The following is a 24,884-nucleotide window of genomic DNA, read 5'->3' as shown; positions in this document are numbered from 1 at the left end:
GCAAGTAAAGATGAAAGCGCTTTTACAGAGGGAAAAGCTATTTCACACGATAGAAGATGACCCTCCAGATAAGGATGATGATGATTGGGCTGAGTGGCATGCTGCAGATATGAAAGCCCGAGGGACAATTGTTTTGAGTGTTTCAGACCACTTGCTGGTGAACTTAGAGGGTCAAGAGACTGCACAAGCTGTTTGGCATAAGTTGAGAGATATGCATCTTAGACAAAATGCTGGTTCCAGTGTGATTTTCTTTAAGAAGCTGTGCAGGCTGCAGTTGGAGAAAGGTGGTGATTTGCCTAGCCATCTGTCTCAATTAAAGCGTCTCAGACAGGACCTTGTTCAGCGAGACCTGGCTATTTCAGAGTCTGTATTTGCAATGCTGGTGATCAATAGCCTAGATGAGTCTTATGATGGAGTAGCTGCCCAGATTTCCACAATGCCTTCTGACCGGCTAACAGAAGATTATGTGTCTAGCGTGCTTCTGAGTGAGTGGGATCGCAGACAGGCTGTTAGAGAAAGCCGGGACTGTGCTGTTAAAAATGTGCTTGAAAATGTGCCTGAGGCTTCAGCAGGGGAAAGTGAAAGTGAAACTGCTGCTGTTAAAGCTTTGAAATTGAAGCGGTGCTTTTCGTGTGGAGCACAAGGCCATTTGAGTTTCCAGTGTAAGAAGTCTTCAAAGAAGAAGGGAAACTTCAGAGGCAGAGGGGGAGGAGGAAGAAATCCCCAAGCACCTGCTACTTCAAAGGCCTTGATCTCTCGCTGTTCCAGTCAACGTGGGCGGAGTTTCTTCGTGGTCGACTCTGGCTGTTCAAACCACGTGGCCAAAGATAAGAATCTCTTTGTTCAGCTTGAGAAGCAAGAGAAAGCAATTCATCAAGCAGATGGGACAGTTCTCACAAGTGTGGCTCAGGGAACTGTGTTCTTAAAGAGCCTGAATGCAACTATTAAGAATGTCCTGTATGCGCCTGATATTCAGGACAATTTGTTGAGTGTTTCCCAGCTTGATCGTCAAGGGTTTAAGGTGGTGTTTGCTAAATCTCGCTGTGAAATTCTTAGAGATGGCAAGCTCATTCTGTATGCAAAATGTGTAAATGGATTGTACCAATTGCCTTTTGTTTCAGGTACAGGCACTGCAGAAGCAACTGAGAAAGAGTGTTGCAACTTGTCTGTGGATAAGAATGAGAAGTTGCATGACCAATGTATTCATTATTACCATCGCGTTTATGGTCATTTGAATTTCCAGGCTGTGGCAAAAATGCCTGATATGGTTCAGGGTATGAAGTTGAAAGAATGTCCCTACCACATGAAATGTGTTTCTTGTGCAGAGAGTAAGGCAAGGCAAGCTCCCAAAGGTACAGAGTCTGGGAGAGAGGCCAAGAAACCATATGAAGTCATTCATGCAGACTTAGTGGGGCCCCTAGCGCTCTCTAGAGGCAATTCAAGGTTTTTCATGGTTCTGATAGACTCCTATTCGAAATATGTTTGGGTCTATATGCTGCAGAAAAAGGCTGAAGCCTTTACCAAGTTTCGCCAGTTTTGTAAATGGCTCAGAAATGTACATAATGAGAATGTACGTTTTCTTTTCACAGACAAGGGTGGAGAGTTTTGTTCAGAAGAGTTTGAGAGTTTTCTTTCTGAACAGGGCATTGAGCATAGGACAGCCACGCCCAGATCACCCTGGCAGAATGGTTTATGTGAGAGAGTAAACCAGACCCTGCAGCAAGGAATCAGAACGCTGTTACATGATTCAGGGCTGCCCAATCCTTTTTGGGCTGAAGCTCTTTCGTTTTTCTGTCATGTGTATAACAGGAGATACCAGTCTAGTGTAAATTGCACCCCATATGAGATGCTTCACGGAAGAAAGCCATGTGTAAAGCATTTTAAAATTTTTGGTTCGGAGGTTTGGGTGCACACCTCGCAGGGTGACAAACTGAGCAAGTGTGGAGAACATGGTGTTTTCCTAGGATATGAGAAAGGGTCTTATCGTGTTCTGATCACAGACACGAAAACCATAAGGCTGACCAGGAGTATTGATGACAATCCACAATGGGACAGAGTTGGCGTTTTTCAGTGCCATCCCATTTGTGATGATGGTGCAAAAGGGGCAAAGAAAGTTAAGAGGGAGGCAAGTGTTGTTGGTGATGATAATCCTGATGCCAATGTAGTTCCAGATGATGGCACAGATTATCAGAGCCCAAAAGCCTCAGGTGAGTCTGACGCTGACTCAGACTTAGCAGCTTCATATACTTTAGCTCCCCATTCTCCCAAAGAGGAGGAAGCACCAGAACAAGAGGATCAAAGAGTTTTGCGCAGATCCGAGAGAACAACCAAGGGTGTACCACCGAAAAGGTTTTCTGAAGAGTTTGCAAAGACTGCGGTCACGAGCAACTCTGGTGGGGTTTTTAAACCAGGCATGAAGTGTGCTGAGAGTAATAGCACAGAACGCTGCATTTATTTCCTTACCTGATATTTGAAGGAAAGCGTGTATTTGAGTTCTGAAAGATTGTTCAAATCTGCCTAATTAGAGATGTCAATTTGCATTTGAGAGGAAGAAATGTGTGTGACGATTTTTCCAGAAGCTGCTTATTCATTCATATTGTCACAATGTGTATTTTATGTAAATTGCAGTTATGTTAAAGATTCTTGAATGGTCGGATGAAATGGGGGAGGATGAGGAGATTTCACCCCTCCCATACCCAAGAATCTCCTGATCATCTCCTGATGGTCTCTGCTGACTCTCCAGAGAGAAGGAGGCGTGTCCTGCCTATCTACTTATTCTGCCCAGCAACATATCTGTGTGTGTGTGAGAGAGAGAGTCAGTCAGTCAGTGTATCGGAGAGAGTGAGAGTGTTAGAGATCCTAGAGATAAGATTGCTGCTAAGAGCAGCTGCAGACTCTCAGTGTAGCATTGATTTATGCTTAGAATATTCAGCTCTGTATATAGTTTTGTATCATAGTTGTAGTTATAGAATAAAAGGAAGATATTCTACAGAGCTGCTCTCCGAGTGGTTTATACTCTGCAAGACTCTGCAAAACTCTGCTGCGCAACGACTGTATTATTGAGACAGTGAATCCGGTGCTCTCAGCTCTGAGCTGTGAGTCCACAGCACTGTGACCGTTTCCTGTGAGAAGGAGGTCTCTGGCGGTGCTACCCAGCTCGCCTAGCCCAGTCGGGGTTGAGGTGCAAGAGTCCAGTTGGTGCACTGGCTCTAGGGCGATGCTGACAGGCAGATGGGCGGGGTATGTATGTATGTATGTATGTATAAATAAATAAATAAATAAATATTATTAGGCTACCACTGCAGCAGTTTTAATCTAAACATCCTTTATGTTGATATTTGATATGCTTCTGAATAGACTAAAGGTTGGTACTCAAAAGAGCCCCAGTGACAGGACAGTCTGAAGAGCTGGTCAGATTGTGAAACTTTATTTAGAATAAAAGGTAGGAGGCCCAAAAGCGAAAAAACAAAACAAAAAAACACCACCACCCCAGGTTAAAGATTACAAAACAAAGCAGACTGCTGTAGCTCTTTACCTGGACTAAGCATAGCCTATTCACAAGCAGTATAGTATTTCTAGTGTACTAATGCATAACACAGCAAATGGCCAGTCTCTCGCTGGTATGGAAGATGCACTGTGGACCCCGTCATGAAAAGGGGTGGGATTAAAGCTGCTAGGGCAGCTCAGGTTTTAAGGTCCTGCCCCCCCTTCTCTTTGGAGGGAGTGGCCTGTGGCTCTTTTTCAACATGTAGAGTCAAAGTCAAATATATCACATTTCCCAAGTAGACATCCTAAGCCACCAGAAGACCCCAAATACAAGCCACCCGCAATTGGCGTATGGTGGTGAAGCACTCATAAGCCTGCCCCCTCCCCAATCTGCCCCCTTCCGGCTTGTCACGATGCACGATGCTCATATCAAATGCAAGTCAATCGATCGTTGCTTGTAGTCGCCTTGTGATACCGGAGATACGTGACCATTTTCCTTAAAGGAAAGGGTGATGGCAGTAGAACAGTGTCTTTAGCCACACCTCTGACCAAGGAGCTACGCTTTGTCTTATCTCCTTTTCCACCACTTGGATTTACACCAAATCTGTGCCCCATTCCAAATTTCAAACAGGGCCAGCCCAAACATTAGGCAGAGTGAGGATACTGCCTCAGGCACTTAACATAGCAGTGCTAGGAATTTCTTCTTTCCCCCTTATAATCAATTATGGCGGCTATGAATGTGTATTGATTACTTTGCATAACTCTAAGATGAAACATAGCTGCGCTGCCATACATTGTACTTTTGGCAGTTCGGTTCCATTAGGCTTCACTGTTGACGGTTTTTTCTCACCAAGCAGGAAGAAAACCTTACATCATAGTACATTGCAGCTCTTCTCATGCTCCATTCTCTGCTATGTGGGTTCTTTGATGTGTTGCAAGGTTTCCACTCTGGCTGAAGCTCTTTCCACACTCCATACATTTAAATGGTTTCTCCCCTGTATGGGTTCTTTGATGTAAAGTAAGGTTATTCCGACGACGGAAGCTCTTTCCACACTCGAGGCATTGAAATGGTTTTTCCCCTGTGTGGGCTCTTTGATGCACAGTCAGTCCACTCCTACAAGTGAAGCCCTTTCCACACTCCATGCATTCAAACGGTTTCTCCCCAGTGTGGGTTCTCTGATGTACAGTAAGCGCACTCCTACAAGTGAAGCTCTTTCCACACTTCATGCATAAAAATGGTTTCTCCCCAGTGTGGGTTCTTTGATGTAAAGTAAGATAATAATTGAGACTAAAACTCTTTCCACACTCCATACATTGAAATGGTTTCTCCCCAGTGTGGGTCCTTTGATGTGCAGTAAGGCTTCCGCTATGTCTGAAGCTCTTTCCACACTCCATACATTTGAATGGTTTCTCCCCGGTGTGGGCTCTTTGATGGAAAGTAAGGTTACTCCTACGACGAAAGGTCTTTCCACACTCCATGCATTCATACGGTTTCTCCCCAGTGTGTGTTCTTTGATGTACAGTAAGTGCACTCCTACAATTAAAGCTCTTTCCACACTCCATGCATTCAAACGGTTTCTCCCCGGTGTGGGTTCTTTGATGTAAAGTAAGAGAGTGACTAAAAGTGAAACTCTTCCCACACACCATACATTGAAATGGTTTCTCTGCTGTGTGGGTTCTTTGATGGGCAGTAAGGTTTCCACTCTGGCTGAAGCTCTTTCCACATACCATACATTCAAATGGTTTCTCCCCAGTGTGGGTTCTTTCATGTAAACTAAGGTTACTCCTATGACTGAAGCTCTTTCCACACTCCCTGCATTTATGCAGTTTCTCCCCAGTGTGGGATCTCTGATGTAAAGTAAGATGGTGATTGAGACTGAAACTCTTTTCACACAACATAGGTTTAAATTGATTTTCCCCGGTGTGGGTTCTTTGATGCACAATAAGGACACTACTCGAACAGAAGCTCTTTCCACACTCCGTGGATGTATGTGGTTTCTCCCCAGTATGGGTTCTTTGATGTAATGTAAGATGGTGATTAAGACTGAAACACTTTCCACACACCATACATTTAAATGGTTTCTCCCCTGTGTGGGTTCTTTGATGTGCAATAAGGTTTCCGCTCTGGCTGAAACTCTTTCCACACTCCATGCATTTGAACGGTTTCTCCCCTGTGTGGGTTTTTTTATGCTTGACAAGGTTACCAGCACTGCTTAAGCTCTTTCCACACTCCGTGCATTTAAACATTTTCTCCCCTGTTTGGGTTCCTTGATGTAAACTAACGTTTCCACTCTGACTGAAGCTCTTTCCACACTCTACACTGCTACTTCCTGAGCATTCTTCCTGTGGATTCAGGGATACATGGACACCAATATCCTGAGTAGTAAGGGAGTTATTTTTCCAGTTCTCCCACGTATTTCCTACATACTTTTTGGTTGATTGTTGATTTACAAAGGTCTCTTTCTGTGCTTCATGCTCCATGTTTTCTACAGACACCATGAATGGCTCATCATATTTCTCACTCTTCTGCCCATTACCTGTTTTGAGGCAGAAAAAGAAAATGCCATTCAAATTGCAAGGTAAAGCAGAGACTCTCATTGTAGGTCAGGCCCAGTTCTCAGCTTCTCTGATTTTACCATTTTCAAGCATGTCTCCCTACTTCTCTCCCTCCTCAGCTACATCTGAAGTTAGCTTCTGAATATCCTACAGTCTCAACTAAGCACCTACCTGCTGATATCTCCCCTTCTTTGGGATTCTGGAGAAATGGATCTTGTCTTTCTTCCCAACAGGAGTTGAGGTCTGATTCTTTCAGGGAAAGAGACAATATTAGTTACTTTGGGCCACAAAATATAAAGCCATTTCAAATCAATGCGTATACCTATGACCTCAAATCCAAGATACAAAATAATAATAATATCATTCCGACTAAACATCAGGAAGAGCTTTCTGATGGTAAGAGCTGTTCGACAATGGAACAGTCTCTCTCTGGAGGTTATGGACTCTATTTCCTTGCATGTTCTTAAGCAGAGGTTGAGTGGCCATCTGTCATGGATGCTTGAGTTGAGATTCTTGCATTGCAGGGGGTTGGGGTAGATGACCTTTGGGGTCCCTTCCAACTCTACATTTCAATGATCCAATGAAAAGGGATCACATATCCGGACCAGATACTTCACTTGAAAATTTGTCACTGACCCATGCTAAACTAAAGTAAGAAACTCCAGGGAAACAGGTACAGTGGACTCTCGGGTTGCGAACGTGATCCATGCGGGAGGCACGTTCACAACCCACAGTGTTCACAACCCATCTGCGCACACGCGGGTTGCGATTTGGCGCTTCTGCGCATGCGCAAAGTGTGATTTAGCGCATGCGTGAGTGCCAAAACCCAGAAGTAACCCTTTCCGGTACTTCCTGGTTTTGGCGCGTCCGTAACCCGAAAACGCACAACCTGAAGCGTCTGTAACCCAAGGTATGACTGTACTCTTAAAAGTGTGTTGAAAAAAATACAATAATAAACTACAGTGGTACCGCGAGTTACAAACCCCTCAGGTTACAAATGCTTCAGGTTACAAACTCCACTAACCTGGAAGAGTTACCTCAAGTTGAGAAATTTGCCCCAGGATAAGAACGGAAATCATGTGCTGGCGGTGCAGCGGCAGCAAGAGGCCCCATTAGCGAAAGCACGCCTCTAGTTAAGAACAGTTTCAGGTTAAGAACGGACCTCTGGAACGAATTAAGTTCATAACTAGAGGCATAGCTGTCAACTTACAGATTTGAAAATAAGGGACCAGCAGCCTTGAAAATAAGGGACCAGCAGCCAAAATAAGGGACCTGCAGCCTCACCTGTTCCAGGCACTCCAGTCTTCCTGTCCTCCTGCAGTCTGGTCAAACTCATGCTGGTAGCTTCGAGAACACTGTCCAACCAACTTTGTAACCAGAGGTTCAACTGAATAGAATCTATTCAAGGCCTATGCAGCCTCAACTTAAGATGTCTCCCCGGCCTGGCTTTGCACTGCAAAGTTTGCAGCAGCACGTGCAACAAAATGGCGTCCAGCATTCAAAAAACCTCTCAGCTTGCATTAACTAGCCACACACAAGACATGCAAGCTCCACCCCCCAGTCATTCTTAGACTTCTTATTGGGTGAGCAACACAGCCAAGCAACACAGTCGGAGACTCCCTCCTCCCTGGCCGGCACGGAGGGAGGGAGAGGAGCTGCTTCCTTTGAAATTTAAGGGACATCATTTAAGGGACATTCAAGGACATCTATTAATAAGGGACAGCAGCGGGACATGGCGCTGGAATAAGGGACTGTCCCTTCAAATAAGGGACACTTGACAGCTATGACTAGAGGTACCACTGTAGTTAGCCTTTTTCAGGAGCTTATATTGGCCTGAATATAAGCCGCACTCCCCCCCCCACTCCGACAGTGAAAAGTTAAAGTGCGGCTTAAATTTGCAATCTTACAAAAAATGGCGATAATGCAGCTGAAACAGACATATGGTAAAACGGAACGTGTGTGAGTGCCTGCTGAATTTTAAGGGAGCGGCTTATATTTGGGTATTGTCTTTTTTCCTCCCCACCCCATGAATTTTAAACGTGCGGCTTATTTGCGAGTGTGGCTTATATTCGGTATGTAATTTGTCCCTTGGACATATCTGAGGATTGGAAAGTAGCCAATGGAATAATTTTTCATTTTATTTTTTAGAAAAAGGGAATGGAAGTGACAAGCTGGTTAATTTGACATCTGTCCCTGGACTAGATGACCTGTGGGATCCCTTCTAACTCTTATGATTCTAAGCCATGGGTAGGCAAACTAAGGCCTGGGGGCCGGATCCAGCCCAATCGCCTTCTAAATCCGGCCCACGGACGGTCCGGGAATCAGTATGTTTTTACATGAGTAAAATGTGTCCTTTTATTTAAAATGCATCTCTGGGTTATTTGTGGAACATAGGAATTTGTTCATTTCCCCCCAAAGTATAGTCCGGCCCCCCGCAAGGTCTGAGGGGCAGTGGACCAGCCCCCTGCTGAAAAAATTTGCTGTCTATAAAAATTCACAAATCATCCCCTGATTTCTTTCAGATTTTCTATTTCTTTTCCTTCCACTGTAATTTTATTTAAAATTGGGGGGGGGGGGGACTTCCAGGTTGGCGCCTCTGGCAATGGCGGATTTCCTCCGATCGGGAGGAATCCACTCTGTGGAAAATAGGGTCTGAACCGCCACGGCGAGGCAGAGACCCATCAAAAACCACAGGCGGGAGAAGCCTGTGGACGTGGGATTCGGCTGGCACCCTTTGCGCCTCCCCAACTCGCGGGGAAACCCTGTTTTGGGGATCCGGAGCGACGTGGGGTGAGTGGCGCGGTGCTTTGAATCGACTGCTTCTTTCACGGAGTGAAGCCGCATTGCTGTTGCCGGAGAGCACTGACTTTTTCCTGTGGACAATTGGATTTCAAACAACTGCCCGTGAGTAGAACAGAAAATTGGACTATGAAATTTCTTAATTAGGCACCAAAAGCGGGAAGGTCTAAACAGGAAGTCCGCCTTCCGCTTTTGTAGATAGATTGAAGCAAAGACGTGGCAAGCTAGAGTTTAGAAAGTCGTTTGTAAAGGATTAAATTTTCATCATTTAAAATTACTGAACCCCCCTTGGAAGCAGGAGAAGAGGGGGAAACCTTTTTTAGACTGTTTAAACCTGCAGAAGAGAGAGTAAAGAAAGGTAATTTTCCACCGTCTTGAACCTGGGAGCGGGGTGTCAGGACAGACGTTTTGGGGAAGTTCATTGACTATGGACAAACGTTTTTGACAGATAGTTAAAAGAAGAGAAACATATTGATTCCATTGTTCCCTTTCGCATTTAAAAGGAACAGAATATCGACAAAATATCTGAAAAAGGAAAACTTTGTTGCTAGATCTGCTTAAAAAAAAAAGATGGATACAAATAGAAATTGTTTCCCCTAGAGGGAGCTTGTGAAACTGTTATTAAAGTCGAACTGGGGAGCTTTGCAGCTGCAGAGATTAAAGATCGTGGGACCAGACTTCGACGTTGAACAAGAATGTGCTCAGAGGCTTTGGTGCTTGCCTTTTGCAAGACAAGTGCTTTATTGGAACAGTTACATGAGAAGATGGATTTGATGACTGTTGCGATCGGAAATTTTGGACAGGCAATGGGTACCTATATAGAACCCACTCAGGAATTAATCCAGGAATGTGCTTTGACAGATCAGATGAGGGAGGAGGTTGTTGCTGGACCTCGGGTGGCAGAGATGGAGGGAGCTGTGGCCCAGCAGGAACATGAGTTGTTGGATTTGACGAATGAACCTGGAAAAAGTCAGATTTGGAGAGATGGAGTTCTGTTTGGCTTGGAGATGGGGGGCTGGATGGATCCCCCTATGCAGGGATGTTTTCAAGTCTGGCTTTGGGCCGGGGGGAGTTCGGAGTTGTGGGGGCCCTTAACTTTGGAGGGACTTTGAAACATGCCTTTAAATACCACATGGATTTCAGTGTTGACTATGGAAAAGGGGCTGACTTGTCGAGAAAGGACAAAAATATTGTCAAGCTGGAGTCTCCCCAAGTGAAAGGAGCAGAAGACAAAGTAAGGTACAGGTATAAACATGAAGAAGACCTGCGGAAGGGACATGGAAAAGACTTAAGAGCCTTGGATATAAGGTCACCAGGTTGATGGACTAGATGGATGGGATAGAAAGGACTGACAAAACCCGAGACCAGGAAGAAGAGACGATGGATGAAGATTGGAAGAAAGTTTTAAAAATTTATTTAGAAAAGTATCGTAAAATTAATGAGTATTAGAAAAATGTTGGAATGAAATTATTTGGCTTTAGCAGAAATGTTAAGTAAGAATATGTTATGGTTAAAAGAATTTGGTATAAATAAGATTTAAGTTTTAAGTTTTAGGGTTTTTTATGGTAAGATAAGGTTAAAATAGATTAAGGTAATTTAATGACAGAATATTGTGAAAGATGGAAAGGATTTGCTGAGATAATTAACAACTAGAATACAAAAAAGGGAGGTGTGAGGAGGTCGATGAAATAAGTTAATGAAAGTTAAGGATTTGGGAATATTGGATTTGTTTTTAAATTTTTTGTTTATTTTTGCTTTTTGATTTTGATGCATTGTGTGTTTTGTTTTTTCTTTTTGACTTTGGTTTTTATTTTATTTTTGTTTAATTGTTACTTTTATCTACCTTTTTCTTTCTTTCTCTCTCTTGTTTTTTCTTTCTTTTTTCTTTGTAACTTTAAAATTCTCAATAAATATCATTTAAAAAATAATAATAATAATTTTATTTAAAATGGGGATGGAGCGACTCCTTTATGCCGAATGTGACGCGCAGCGTAAATTAATAATGCAGAGTTTTTAAGTGAAAGAATAAGAGCTTTACTGAGTTAAAATAAACTTCTACATAAACAACATGGTTCCAAACAGTTTGACTGAAATTACATATTGACTCTGCTCACAACTGAGGCAGATTAACTCTGACTGAAATCTTACAGAGAACACAGGGAGAAAATGGCTGCTACTTATAAGGAGGAGAATGAGTCACATGTCGGAGTGACTCAGCAGTTGGCAGTTAGGCCTGAATAACTTTACTAGGCCCAAATGATTGCACTTCCCAGCCTGCTTTGCTGCTTCTGCCCTCATGTGTCTTTGTCACATGACAGAATGTTGGAAGGTTGAGGACAGATGAAAGAAGGTCCTTCCTCACACAGTGCATAGTTAAACTAGGGAAATTTCCCACAGGGGGCAGTGATGGCCACAAACTTGGGTGGCTTGAAAAGAATATGAGACAAATGCATTGAGTAGGAGAGGTCTATCGATGGCTACTGCTTGTTCCTACATGGCATGAATAAATGGCTCAAACAGGAGATTCACACCTCCAACGTCTAACAGCCAAGAGGAATAAAAATGTGCCCTTACCTAAAGAGGCCACCATCTCATAATTCTCCTCCATGACTTCCGTGTGCAGAGCTCTTTGGCCAGGATCCAGCAGAGCCCACTCCTCCTCCGTGAAAAACACAGCCACCTCCTCAAAGGTCAAGAGGGCCTGGAAGAAGAAGAAGAGGAAGAAAACAGAGCTACTCTTAGATCCCCATCATCCCCACTCAACACAGAGGGAGGCTGGGTGGTCCCATCTGTGCCTCTTCCCTCCTCCCTGCTCCCGTTGCTCTTTCCCTACCTGAGGAAGCTGCCTGGCTCCTCTTTCCTCTCCACCTCTGAGAAGAGACCAAGAGGGGGTCTTGGAGGCCATTGCGCTGCCACTTCTGGGACTCCCTCACCTGTTGCCAAGATGCACGTCAAAGCAGGGAGCAGGTCTTTGATGTGAGCAATGGAGAAAGACAGATTTATTAAGGGTGGGAGATTAATAATAATAATAATAATAATAATAATAATAATTTATTTATATCCCGCCCTCCCCAGCCGAAGCCAGGCTCATAGCGGCTAACAACAATAAAAGTAACACAACATTCTAAAATCAATTCATTTAAAAATCAATTCAAAATCAAATCAAAATCAAATTCATGGCAACCATTGGACAAGAGTTCTGTGAGGATTACAGAAGGAGGGGGTCAGACTGTGCCTTGTCCAAAGGCCTGGTGGAACAGCTCTGTCTTGCAGGCCCTGCGGAAATATATCAAGTCCCGCAGGGCCCTAGTCTCTTGTGACAGAGCCTTCCACCAGATTGGGGCCACGGCCGAAAAAGCCCTGGCTCTGGTTGAGGCCAGCCTAACCTCCCTGTGGCCCGGGACCTTACACAGATGGCATACCTTTGACGGGGAACAAATATTAAGCAAAGGTAGACATCTGGAATTCGCTTCCCCTTCTCAATAGGCAAATTATTGTTTCCTTTTGCCTCCTTCTCACATCAGCCTCTTTCTTACTAGGGAAGCTCCAGAGGCCGATTTCCCTTAACATTGTCCCTCTCTCTCTCACCCCCCCCCCCACATACTTCAAGATCTGCTCCTGCTCTCCGAATCAAAAGGATTGTCTCTGTTCTCCAGCTGTTTCCCCTGCACCAAAGCAGACTCCCTCCCCCATTTGCCCTCCCGATCTCCGGTTCTACCAGGAGCCCACTGAGGCAGAGCCTGGAAGGAGCAATGGAGGGGGTGGGCGGGCAGGAGGGGGCAGTGGTGAGAGCGGAGATGCAGGCTGTTCAGCAGAGCATCACTAGGTGGAATGAGGCTGCAACCCCTTTGAATGGAGTAGGACTGACTTCTGAGTAAGCTTGCACAGGATGGGGCTGCAAGCCTATTTGCAGTTAGGTTGCATGAGGGCGGATTCGTCTCAGGCAGCCCCCCACCTCGCCCCCTCCTATCCCCTAGGGATGTTGGCTTGATCTCTCTGCTTCAAGGAGGATCTTGTAATGCAAACCCTGTTGGGGCGGGGAGGGCTCTATTTTGCAGCCGGATTGCCTGGATCCCCCCCCCCCACTAAACGGATCCTACTTGCCTCTCACCCGCCTCCCCAAATCCTTCCTCCCCTCCCCTCCCAGCTGCCCAGTTTGTAGATTAAGGGGGAGGAAAAGCAAGTCCTTCACCCTCCTCCCACGCCCAAATATGCTGCACCTCTTTCTCCCCTTCAACCGGCCAGCTTCTCTTCTGGGGCTCTGCATGGAGACCCCCCCCTCCCCTCCAACTTTGCCACTTCCATCCCTCCTCCCCCTGCAACCCCCCCCTCTTGCCTCTCTAGGAAGCGCAGCTCGATAGACCCAAGCGGAAATCCTGATCCCCCGCAAGCAAAGCTCTATGTAATCTCGTTTATTTAGTGAGAAGGACGCAGGTTCGATCCCCGGCAGCGGCAGCCAGAAAAGACCCCCCCCCCCCGAAAAAACGGCGGTGGAAGAAGGTGAGCCTTCTACATTTCACTTATTCCTGTTTTGCTGGAGGGGTTGGGAGAGAGCAGTTACTTGCGACCACCCTAAAGGGAAGTCGAACCGGGACCCCAAACCCGGCGTCCCTCTGCGGGTTCCGGACCTCCACGATGCGTCGGCCGGTGTCTCCCCAGCAGGAATCTCCCAGGGCGCTCCGGGCTCCGCGCGCGCTGCGAGGCGCATCCGTGGTGCGCCTTGGGGGGTCCCTTTGGGCTGCAGAGACGGAGAGAGGGAGTCCACGTAAGGGTTAAAGGACGCGAGGGACGCCTGGCTAGAGACCCCCCCTTGCTACTCCCCCCCTCCCTGCGAATGGAGATGTGGGCACGCTCGGGAAAGACTTGGCGCGCAGGGCGAGGAGTGAGATGTGCCAAGGGAGGTTTCCGGGCGCAGGAGAGCTTCAGGGAGGGCAGAGGATGCTGGGGAGGGGCTGGGGGGCATGGAAGCATCCCCGGGGCAAGAACAAGATAAGTCCAGTGAGCATTGGCCGGGGGCGGGGGGGGGGCGGGCTGGAGACAGAGAACGGGAAACGTGGCCTTTCGGAGGGACGTATCCACCTTGTGCGCTGTCGGGGAGCCGAGGTCCCTTCGCCCCTCCCCATAAAATATTTGAGGGGTCTGCTCCCTCCCCTGCCCAAGTTGATTGGCATTGCCATTCAAATGGTGTACGCACGCTGTGTCCTGATCAATTATGTAGCCCCCTGTTGTAAACAAAATCTGCCCTTCTTCCCTCATGGGGTACCCAAGAGCCCATATAGAGTCCTTAAGTGGGTTCCCTATTGGTAGGAGAAAATAACAGAGGCCAACCGGAGAATATTGAAAAGCAAAGCAGCTAGTAAGCCTGATATATATATTCCCATATATCAGAAAAATTCCTCACATGTCCTTGGTTTTGGGGTGTAAAAATGGCATCGTGAGGGAATTTGGCTAAATCGGCAACATCTCAGGGGAAACCCTAGGCAGAATTAATTTTGATTATTATTTTTTAGGGGAAAATCTAATTTTTGGCAAATATATGCTACCTCAGGGTCTTATAATGAGACCAGAGTGGGTTAGAAGAGGCCTGCATACCTGAGGCAATGTAATGTTTACTCTTTCTGTAACACTTAAATCAAGTTCCTGGAAGTAAAGCTTTTAAACTCAGCTCAGTCAGTAAAGCATAAGACTCTTAATCTCAGGGAAGTGACTTGGAGACCCATGTGGGGCAAAAGATTCCTGTATTTCAGGGGGCTGGATTTCATTTTTTTAAACAGGAACACAGGCGAAGGGAGCATGTGTGAAATGTTAAACAAATGTTAACACAAGAGAAGGTGCCATTGCTTTGTTCCCTTTTAACAGGATTTCCTTTCCCCCAACTCCCAACCAGGTGATGGAGAAGGCAGTCAGAATTCGGAGGGGCCATCAGAGATTTCATTAGGAATAAAAAAGATAGAATTTAAATATGTGGAATGTACAATGTGATTCAGTCAGGGAGCACAATGAGTTCACATCAATGAACTGCAACAGTGGAGACACCATTTAAAGGCATGGATTGCGGAAAGGACTTCCGTGGGAGTGGAATTCCTTCAAAACATCAAGGAACTCACACGGGGGAGAAACCATATAAATGTATAGAGTGTGGAAAGAGCTTCCTTTTGAGTAAACACCTTAATGCACATCATCGAACTCACACTGGTGAGAAACCATTTAGTTGTATGGAGTGCGGAAAGACCTTCAGTCAGAGTGGAAACTTTAAAAGACACCAGCGAATTCACACTGGGGAGAAACCATTTAAATGCATAGAATGTGGAAAGTGCTTCAGTGATAGTGGAAACCTTACAAACCATCAACTAACTCACACAGAAGAGAAGCCATTTAAATGCATAGTGTGTGAAAAGAGCTTCAATTGTAGAGGAAACCTTAGAAGACATAAGCGAATTCACACAGGGGAAAAATCATTTAAATGTATGGCATGTGGAAAGACCTTTTGTGAAAGGGCAAAACTTTCCATACATCTACGAACTCACACAGGGGAAAAACCATTTAAATGCATGGAGTGTGGAACATGCTTCCGTCATAGAGAATCGCTGAAAATGCATCAATATACTCATACAGGAAATAAACCATATAAATGTTTTGAGTGTGGAAAATGCTTCAGTCAGAGAGAATTGATGAAAATGCATCAATATACGCATACAGGAGATAAACCATATAAATGTTTTGAGTGTGGAAAATGCTTCATTCAGAGTGGAAGCCTTAACGTACATCTACAAATTCACACAAGGGAGAAACCTTTTAAATGCATGGATTGTGGAAAGAACTTCATTAATAGTGGAACGCTTAGAAGACATCAGCAAACTCACATGGGAAAACCAATTTGAATGTATGTATGGTTGCAGAATAAATCCAGGCACATCTGGAGGATAATGGACCATTTGGACTTCATTTGTCCCAATTGGGTTTCAGGCCCTGCCATCAGACTGAGACCGACTTGTTGGCTGTTATGGAAAAATCTAGGTGTGAGGCTTCTCAGAAACCCAGCTCGTCAGTTAGAGCCCACGGGTCCCTGTGGAATAAAGGAAGAGTGCAGCCACCAACCGGAGCAAATAGCTGTAGACCAAAGTTTATTGCGCAACAGGTTCAAAGAGGAATTTTGAACCCCGAGGGTGGCGTGACAAAGACTTTTAGAACTTTCCCAGAATACAGTTTATACAGCATCACTGCTACATCACTGACATGTCACAAAAGGGGAGGGGTAGACAGGGGTTACACTAGTTTAACCTTGGCAAACATGTTCAGACAAGTCCTTGGTACAAGATTAGCATAAGCAGACATGTCAGGGCAAGACCCAGGTATAAGATTAGCATAGGCAAAGACCTCTGAAGTCCCAGCACCCAAAGTACAATAGAACTTCCTTTGCATGTCTGGCCCCTTGGCAAGTTTGGTGATGGGATTAGGCTTTCCTTGGCCAACAATCAGCTCAGCAATTGTCACCTCTGGGAACTTCCTGGAGTCCGTTTGAAAGGGAAAATAGATTTGGAATGATTGGTGCTGGTTGATTATGTCTGGCGGGCAAAAAGGTAAAAGCTGTTCCCTGGTTCTGCGGGATCTCTCCATGGTTTTTAATGCCGTTGACCACAGTATTCGGTTACCTATTTGTGATAAAAATATATACCTTACCCAACTTGTTGAGAATAAAGCTTTACTGGTCAGGTTGGCAACAGTTGAACCACGAGTATTATTTCCAAACTCCTCCAGTCATCATGGGCACAAAGTCCCCCCACCTCTCACCTCTCCCTCTCCGCAGTCAAGAAAGAGCAAACTGAATTAACCAAACAAGCGCCGCCTCATTTCCCCAATGCTACCTCTGCTTTGTGAAATACATTCCCAAAGAAATGACATTGTAAATACTAACATATCCTCGTGGACGGTATCGAAGGATTGGGAGTTAGGGGCAGGGTTATGCAGTGGTTCCGCTCCTTAGTCCTGGGACATGTCCAGAAAGTGATGTTGGGGGGGGGGATGAGCGTTTGGACCCCTGGGTGCTCAACTTAGGGGGTGGTTCAGGGCTCCATCCTCTCCCCACGCTTTTTAACATTGCTTCCCTCTAGGAAGCAGGTCACGGGAAAATGCTTATATTTTCCCAGTCCTTGAATCACAGCATTTATAAAAAGAGTTGGCAAGCATTTATGTAAACACTGCCAACAGTACCTTTTTGCCTGTGTTAAGAAAAGCTCAAATTTCTACAAAAATATTCCTCCGCTGTGCAACAAAGGCAGGAGCTGCTCTCCCACTCGTAGCTCTATGGGCCCCCGTGTTCCAAAACAAACCTGAAGTGTTCCCCCTAAATCAGATGTTTCCTGGGCAATTGGACAAAAGGAGCCCCTGGGAGTGGGGAGGGGGAGCGTTGGAAAGGAGAGGAGGGGTGACAGTGGACATTCTGCCCACGTCTATAAATTGCAATAAGGGGAACTGGAAAAGTGGGTGGCAAGGGAGGACAAAAATAAGATGCTGCATGTGGGAAGGTGGTGGTGAGAGGGAGGAGGGGGAAGAAAATGACAAAGGGACTTCTCCCCCCGCCCCCCAAAAAGCACCTCTTCTGGGACCCATTAGCAGGGACCTGGATGCACGCAGGCCAGTTGCCAAGGAAGGAACCCACAACTGCAGGGTCTGCATTGCACCATCTCCTTTGAAGAATCACACACGTTTCTTTTTCTCCTTAAAAGGTGTAACAAGGACAACAAGAACAATTTATTTCAACCCAGCCTCTTATGAATACATAATGAAACATTAAACCTTAAAAAGCATCCCTATGCAGGGCTGCCTTCAGATGTCTTCTAAAGGTTTAATAATAAAAATAACTTAATCATTTATTTTATCATGGTATGTTGGCTGAGACCCTGCCTGCCTGCAGATTGCCTTGCCAGAGTGGTGCATGCTCTGGTTATCCTTGGACTACTGCAATGGGCTCTACGTGGGGCTACCTTTGAAGGTGACACGGAAACTGCAACTAATCCAGAATGCGGCAACTAGACTGGGGACTGGGAGCGGCCTCAGGGACCATATAACACCAGTCCTAAAAGAAGTTCATTGGCACCCACTGGCAAACCAGTTAGGGAACTTTTTGCTTCTTTTTTTGCAGCTGTCCAGAGTGGCTGGGGAAACCCATTGAGGTGGGCAGCATACAAACAATAAAATCATTATCATTATCACAATCTGGCTGGCCAATCTGTGCTCAGCTGCCCTGCACCCCTTGGGCACCTTTGTGGGAATGGAATTGAGATGGCCACCAAGGCCATCCCTATGAGAATGGCTTTCAACCCAAGCGCCCCTCGGGACGCGTCCCCGTTTCCCCCTGGCAGGAACCCCTTGGGGAGCTGCTGGCTGCGCGCGTGTGGCGAGGCGCGCCTCTTGCTGGACAGAAGGAGAGTGCATGGAAGGGGTTACGGAAGCGAGAGAGCCGCGATGCCTAGAGAGGCCTGGGAAGAGACCCCCCCTCCCTCCCCCACTTCCGCCTCTTACCTCCCCCGCCCCCCCCGCTCGTCTTGGGAGGCTCCTCCGGATGGAGAGGTCGGTGCGCTCGAGAGGGATTCCGCGCGCAGGGCGAGGGGTGAGCCGTGCCAAGGGGGTCTCTGGGCGCAGGAGAGACTGGGGACGGAGGGGGCAGAGGAACATGGGGAGGAAGGAGGGAAGCATCCCTGGGGGAGGAAAGCCCCGTCCAGCATTGGCAAAGGGGTGCAGAGGGAGAAAGAGACGCTGCCCTTTGGAAGGGAGGTCTCCCACTTGGGCGCTGGCGGGGGGATCTCCGGAGACGCTGCCTTGGCTTTTCCCTCCTGCCCAGAAACCTGCCTTGGGGAGAGGGGTCCCTGAAATTGGGAGGGGGTCCAATTCCCCACCCTCCCCTCCTTCCTGGAAGCTGGACCCTCCTTCCTCCATCCCCCAGGCCAGCTGCTGCTAGGGGCTTCAGAAGGTAGAGCAGCGTTACACCAAGCCAGGCCATTGGTCCAGCTGGAGAGGAGAGGAAAAGGCAGGAAGTTCCTGAGAGGAAGGAGAGAGGGCTGTCCAGAGGGGGTCTTTGCATCTGGAATCCTCTTCCAGGAAGGGCCAGAAAAAACCCGTCTGCCTCTCCCAGGGTTTCGTTTCTAAGCCTTAGTTCCACTGCATGGTTAATTGAGGGGATAATGTGGTCCACTACTCAAAAAAACATGGCTGGAGGTGCTATGGAAATTCTTTCAGGATTTGTATATAATAGACATATGGACAGCCTTTCTATACCTTTCTATATGTCAAAGGGAGTTGCAAGCTGAGACACAATCCATCAGCACCCAAAGACAGTGAATGTGTGCACCTTCCCAGTCTGGGGTGCTTAAAAGGACAAAGGGTCCATTATTAGGGTAGACAATGCTTGTGACTGGAGGCTTTACACACATTCATGTGCATATTCAGGCCAAGGATTGCCAGTATTACAGGCGAGGTGTGTGAGAGTGCAGAATTCCACAAACACTGTGTGTGAGAGAAAGGGAGGGGGTGGGATTATCGTTTATAGCAATGCTGTAATTTTGTCCGTAACATTTCGTGAGCTGATGCTGCGGTTTATTAGCCTCCAATGGGCCAGCAGGAACTTTGTTGTTTTAGCTTCAAAAGATGAATGTTTCTGAAGACGTTGACAGTCACATATGACATAAACAGCACTTCTCTTTTACTTGTTCCACACAGGAGAGACTCTGACTCACAAGTCTAAGCACATTTTGCTAGAAAAAGAAAAATACAGAAACGTGAAGGGGAAATTGAGAGGTAAGCTCTTGCAGTATGCAGTGAGACATTTCACTACGTAAAAATATATCAAAAGCCCTGCTGGATTGTGAGGATGACCCAATTTTGGCTTGTCTTCTGCAATTTCACCCATTTACCCATGTTTCTGTGGAGAGACGTTGCCTCCAGTCCACCCTTCCCTGCCCATTGCTATGAAGGTTGTAGGCAGAGGTATCTTTTTTTTACCTTTACGCAGTGATAACTACGTCCCACTCCTCCTCTCTATTCCACCAGATTCCCAGTATTACCCACTATCTTTATTCTCATGTCTTTGGGATTTAAGGGATCGGGAAGATTGCTACTGAAATTCAGGGGTTCCTGTAGTCCAGGCACGTCCAACTCCCAACAGACTGCGATCTACTCCCAGTATAAAAAACTGGCAGTGATCTACCCATTGTCACTGGGGGGATGAGGTACGTGGGTGGAAGGAGGTGGCTAACTGGATGCAGGAGGGGGGAGTTTCAGTTGGGGGGGATTAAAGGGAGGCAAAGCTTCTCTCTCTGAAGACCCAGTCATCTCTCCACCCTCCCAGGCCAGCCCCCCTCCCCCTTAAGCAGCTCTCCCCGCCCCCCAAAGCCAGCCCTTTCTCTCTCCTCCCCATCAAAGGGAGCTGCACAACTGACGCATATCCCAGTAATCCCATGATCAACCAGGATCACTCACATGATCTATTGGTCAATCGCGCTCGACCGGATGAACATGTCTGTAGTAGTCCATTATTATGATTAATTGAATTTGTTAGTCACTTTATCTTACCCAAAGAGACTTGCAACCAAACATTTAAGGGATTAGGACAAAAAAGTCATTAGGAATTCTGAACCTGAGAAATAAAGGGCATGTTCATGGAGGGAGAGCAGCTCCCTTTCCTGTGAGGAACCTCTTTATTTAAATTGCCAGTTTTAGAGAAGCACTGTATCTTAGATCATGCTGCATTATTAACAATAATTGATTATTATTAAAAGTTGATGCAATGCTATTATCTGACATTATTTCATTTCCTAAACAATTGGCACATAGAAGAAGGAAGAGTGTATGAGATGTTAAAATAAGAGAAGGTACCAAAGGCACTTGATGTGTGTTATATTCTTTTGTTTCTTCTTTGGAGAGCCAGTGTTGTTAAGAGCGGTAGATTGAATTAATTAATTTTAGAATGAATGATTTTAGAGTGTTGTTTATGCTGTACTTTTGTACTGTTTTATTGTTGTTAGCCGCCCTGAGCCCGGCTAAGGCTGGGGAGGGCGGGATATAAATAAAATTTATTATTATTATTATTATTATTATTATTATTATTATTATTAGATTCGTAATCTGGTGAACTGGGTTCGCGTTACCGCTCCTCCACATTCAGCTGCTGGGTGACCTTGAGCTAGTCACACTTCTCTGAAGTCTCTCATCCCCACTCACCTCACAGACTGTTTGTTGTGGGGGAGGAAGGGAAAGGAGAATGTGAGCCCCTTTGAGACTCCTTCGGGTAGTGATAAAGCAGGATATCAAATCCAAACTCTTCTTCTCTTCTACAGGATTTCCTTTCCACCTACGCCAATGCAAGCAATAGAGAAGACAGACAGAGCAATCTGTACTTTCATTAGGAATCACGAAAAAATCATTTAAATTTGTGGAACATACAATGTGATTCAGTCAGTGAACACACTTAGTTCACATCAAGGGAACTGAAATAGTGGAGACACCATTTAAAGGTATGGATTTTGGAAAGGACGTCAGTAGGAGTGGAACTCCTACACAACATCAAGGAACTCACACAGGGGAGAAACCATTTAAATGTATGGAGTATGGAAAGAGCTTCAGTGATAGCGGAAAGCTAAGAATCCATCAAAGGACTCACACAGAGGAGAAGCCATTTAAATGCATTGAGTGTGGAAAGAGCTTCACAGCAAGTGGAACGCTTAGAAGACACCAGAGAACTCACACAGGGGAGAAACCATTTAAATGCATGGAGTGTGGAAAGAGCTTCACAGACAGTGGAACACTTAGAAGACACCATCAAACTCACACAGGGGAGAAACCATTTAAATGCATGGAGTGTGGAAAGAGCTTCAGGGATAGGGAAAAGCTTACTGTACATCAACGAAATCACACTGGGGACAAACCATTCAGATGTATGGATTGTGGAATGAGCTTTCGTCAGAGTGAAACCCTTAGAATACACCAGCGAACTCACACAGGCGCAAGACCTTTTAAATGCCTGGAGTGTGGAAAGAGCTTCAGTCAAAGCGGACATCTTAAAAACCATCAACGAACTCACACAGGGCAGAAACCATTTAAATGCATAGAGTGTGGAAAGAGCTTCAGAGAGAGTGGAACGCTTAGAAGACATAAACTAACTCACACAGGGGAAAAACCATTTAAATGCACAGAGTGTGGAAAGACGTTCCGTGAAAGGGCAAAACTTTCCATACATCTACGAACTCACACAGGCGAAAAACCATTTAGATGCATGGAGTGTGGAACATGCTTCCGTCATAGAGAATCGCTGAAAATGCATCAATGTACTCATAGAGGAGAGAAACCATATAAATGTTTTGAGTGTGGAAAATGCTTCATTCAGAGTTCAAGTTTTAATGTACATCTACAAACTCATACAGGGGAGAAACCTTTTAAATGCATGGATTGTGGGAAAAGCTTCACCAGCAGTACAACGCTTAGAAGACATCAGCAAACTCACATGGGAAAAACTATTTAAATGTATGTTTGGTTGCAGAATAAATCCAGGCACATCTGCAGGATATGGACCATTTAGACTGCATTTGTCCCAGTTGGGTTTCAGGCCCTGCCATTGGACTGAGACCACCCTGGTGGTGCTGGTTGATTATCTCTGGCGAGCTAGGGACAGAGGTAAAAGCTATTTCCTGGTTCTGCTGGATCTCTCAGTGGCTTTTAAAAAAATAAATAAAATTAATCACTTTTAATCACGTTTATAAATCAATATAACTCCCTCCATCTCCCCCCTTCCAGAGACTTCCCTCAGTTCCCCTCTCTGATTTGTTTATACATATTATTCTCTGCATGTTATAAAATTGTACATATCATTGTACATTATCTATCATATGTTCTACTAATGAATTTGTGGATGTTTATTCAACACCTGCCAAGGAGTCCAAATCCTTTTGTTGTCTTTTTAAATAGTTTGTAAATAGTTCCCATTCTTCCTTGAAATTACAATTGTCCTTGTCACGCAGTTGATATGTCAGCTTGGAAAAATTCCGCACATCTCCTCAGTTTTTCTTCCCATTGTTCTTTTGTTGGGATTTCCTCATTCTTCCATCTTTGTGCTAACAAGACTTTTGCCGCTGTCTAGGTGTGAGGCTGCTCAGAAACCCCGCTCGTCGGGCAGAGCCCGCGCGACCCTGCGGAATAAAGGAAGGAGTCCAGCCACCAACTGGAGCAAATGGCTGTAGATCAAAATTTATTGCGCAATAGGTTCAAAGAGGAATTTTGAACTCTGAGGATGGGGTGACAAAGACTTTTAGAACTTTCCCACCATATCCCAGAATACAGTTCGTACAGCATCATTGCTACATCACTGACATGTCACCAAGGGGGAGGGGTAGACAGAGGTTACACTAGTTCAACGTTGGCAAACATGTCCAGACAAGTCCTTGGTACAAGATTAGCATAAGCAGACCTGTCAGGGCAAGACCCAGGTATAAGATTAGCAGAGGCAAACACCTCTGAAGTCCCACCACCCAAAGTACAATAGAACTTCCTTTGCAGGTCTGGCGCCTTGGCAAGTTTGGTGATGGGATTAGGCTTTCCTTGGCCAACAATCAGCTAAGCAATTGTCACCTCTGGGAACTTCCTGGAGTCCCTTTGAAGGGGAAAATAGATTTGGAATGATTGGTGCTGGTTGATTATGTCTGGCGGGCAAAAAGGTAAAAGCTGTTTCCTGGTTCTGCGGGATCTCTCCGTGGTTTTTAATGCCGTTGACCACGGTATTCGGTTACCTATTTGTGATAAAAATATATACCTTACCCAACTTGTTGAGAATAAAGCTTTACTGGTCAGGTTGGCAACAGTTGAACCACGAGTATTATTTCCAAACTCCTCCAGTCATCATGGGCACAAAGTCCCCAAACCTCTCACCTCTCCCTCTCAGCAGTCAAGAAAGAGCAAACTGAATTGACCAAACAAGCGCCACCTCATTTCCCCAATGCTACCTCTGCTTTGTGAAATACATTCCCAATTAAATGACAGTGTAAATACTGACATATCCTCACGGACGGTCTAGGAGGGTTGGGAGTTAGGGGCAGGGTTATGCAGTGGTTAAACTCCTTAGTCCTGGGACATGTCCAGAAAGTGATGTTGGGGGGGATGAGCATTTGGACCTCTGGGCACTCACTTAGGGGGTGTCTCAGGGCTCCATCCTCTCCCCACGCTTTTTAACACCGCTTCCCTCTAGGAAGCAGGTCATGGGAAAATGCTTATATTTTCCCAGTCCTTGAATCACAGCATTTATAAAAAGAGTTTGTAAGCATTTATGTAAACACTGCCAACAGTACCTTTTTGCCTGTGTTAAGAAATGCTGAAATTTCTACAAAAATATTCCTCCGCTGTGCAACAAAGGCAGGGGCTGCTCTCCCACTCCTAGCTCTACGGGCCCCAGTGGTCCAAAACAAACCTGAAGTGTTCCCCCTAAATCAGATGTTTCCTGGGCAATTGGACAAAAGGAGCCCCTGGGAGTGGGGAGGGGGAGCGTTGGAAAGGAGAGGAGGGGTGACAGTGGACATTCTGCCCGCGTCTATAAATTGCAATAAGGGGAATTGGAAAAGTGAGCAAGGGAGGTGGGTGGCAAGGGAGGACAAAAATAAGATGCTGCATGTGGGAAGGTGGTGGTGAGAGGGAGGAGGGGGAAGAAAAGGACAAATGGACTTCTCCACCCGCCCCCGAAAAAGCACCTCTTCTGGGACCAATTAGCAGGGACCTGGATCACACAGTCCAGTTGCCAAGTAAGGAACCCACAACTGCAGGGTCTGCATTGCACCACCTCATTTGAAGAAACACACACTTTTCTTTTTATCCTTAAAAGGTGTAACAAGGACAAGAACAATTTATTTCAACCCAGCCTCTTATGAATACATAATGAAACATTAAACCTTAAATAGCATCCCTATGCAGGGCTGCCTTCAGACGCCTTCTAAAGGTTTAATAATAAAAATAACTTAATCATTTATTTTATCATGGTATGTCAGCTGAGACCCTACCTGCCTGCAGAC

At 45.7% G+C, this 24,884-nt stretch overlaps 2 protein-coding genes across 4 annotated transcripts; one reads left to right on the top strand and one right to left on the bottom strand.

The window, feature by feature from the left end:
• Nucleotides 1–3,411: 3,411 nt before the first annotated feature.
• On the bottom strand, nucleotides 3,412–13,186 carry LOC308469549 (uncharacterized protein). Of its 2 annotated transcripts, XM_080992167.1 has the most exons (5): nucleotides 13,062–13,185; nucleotides 11,675–11,810; nucleotides 11,416–11,542; nucleotides 6,214–6,291; nucleotides 3,412–6,023 (listed from the first exon to the last, which is right to left on the bottom strand). In XM_080992167.1, the coding sequence occupies exons 2-5, from the start codon at nucleotides 11,744–11,746 to the stop codon at nucleotides 4,381–4,383; spliced, it is 1,920 nt and encodes a 639-aa protein (XP_080848293.1). In that variant the 5' UTR covers nucleotides 11,747–11,810; nucleotides 13,062–13,185; the 3' UTR covers nucleotides 3,412–4,380. The 2 variants fall into 2 exon arrangements, with proteins under 2 accessions (XP_080848293.1, XP_080848294.1); XM_080992168.1 differs by lacking the exon at nucleotides 6,214–6,291 and having other exon boundaries at nucleotides 13,062–13,186.
• Nucleotides 13,187–18,362: 5,176 nt separating this feature from the next.
• On the top strand, nucleotides 18,363–23,684 carry LOC308469978 (uncharacterized protein). 2 transcript variants are annotated; one of them, XM_080993144.1, is made up of 3 exons: nucleotides 18,363–18,451; nucleotides 19,558–19,635; nucleotides 21,174–23,684. In XM_080993144.1, the coding sequence occupies exon 3, from the start codon at nucleotides 21,353–21,355 to the stop codon at nucleotides 22,352–22,354; it is 1,002 nt and encodes a 333-aa protein (XP_080849270.1). In that variant the 5' UTR covers nucleotides 18,363–18,451; nucleotides 19,558–19,635; nucleotides 21,174–21,352; the 3' UTR covers nucleotides 22,355–23,684. The 2 variants fall into 2 exon arrangements, with proteins under 2 accessions (XP_080849270.1, XP_080849271.1); XM_080993145.1 differs by having other exon boundaries at nucleotides 18,369–18,411.
• Nucleotides 23,685–24,884: the final 1,200 nt, after the last annotated feature.

Source organism: Podarcis pityusensis (genome assembly GCF_964106645.2).
Source record: "Podarcis pityusensis genome assembly, chromosome: 2".
In the NCBI taxonomy this organism is placed as follows: domain Eukaryota; kingdom Metazoa; phylum Chordata; class Lepidosauria; order Squamata; family Lacertidae; genus Podarcis; species Podarcis pityusensis.
The sequence above is the reverse complement of the archived record's forward strand: the minus strand, read 5'-3'. Positions and strand labels throughout refer to the sequence as shown.

What these genes read in the sequence shown, in the direction of transcription:
- LOC308469978 (XM_080993144.1), top strand. Translation starts at nt 21,353, where the DNA reads ATGGATTTTGGAAAGGACGTCAGTAGGAGTGGAACTCCTACACAACAT.
- LOC308469549 (XM_080992167.1), bottom strand. Translation starts at nt 11,746, where the DNA reads ATGGCCTCCAAGACCCCCTCTTGGTCTCTTCTCAGAGGTGGAGAGGAA. An exon ending in GAGCCAGGCAGCTTCCTCAG is followed by an intron (nt 11,543 to 11,674) that starts GTAGGGAAAGAG and finishes TTCTTCTTCCAG; the next exon opens with GCCCTCTTGACCTTTGAGGA. An exon ending in AGAAGGGGAGATATCAGCAG is followed by an intron (nt 6,024 to 6,213) that starts GTAGGTGCTTAG and finishes GCCTCAAAACAG; the next exon opens with GTAATGGGCAGAAGAGTGAG.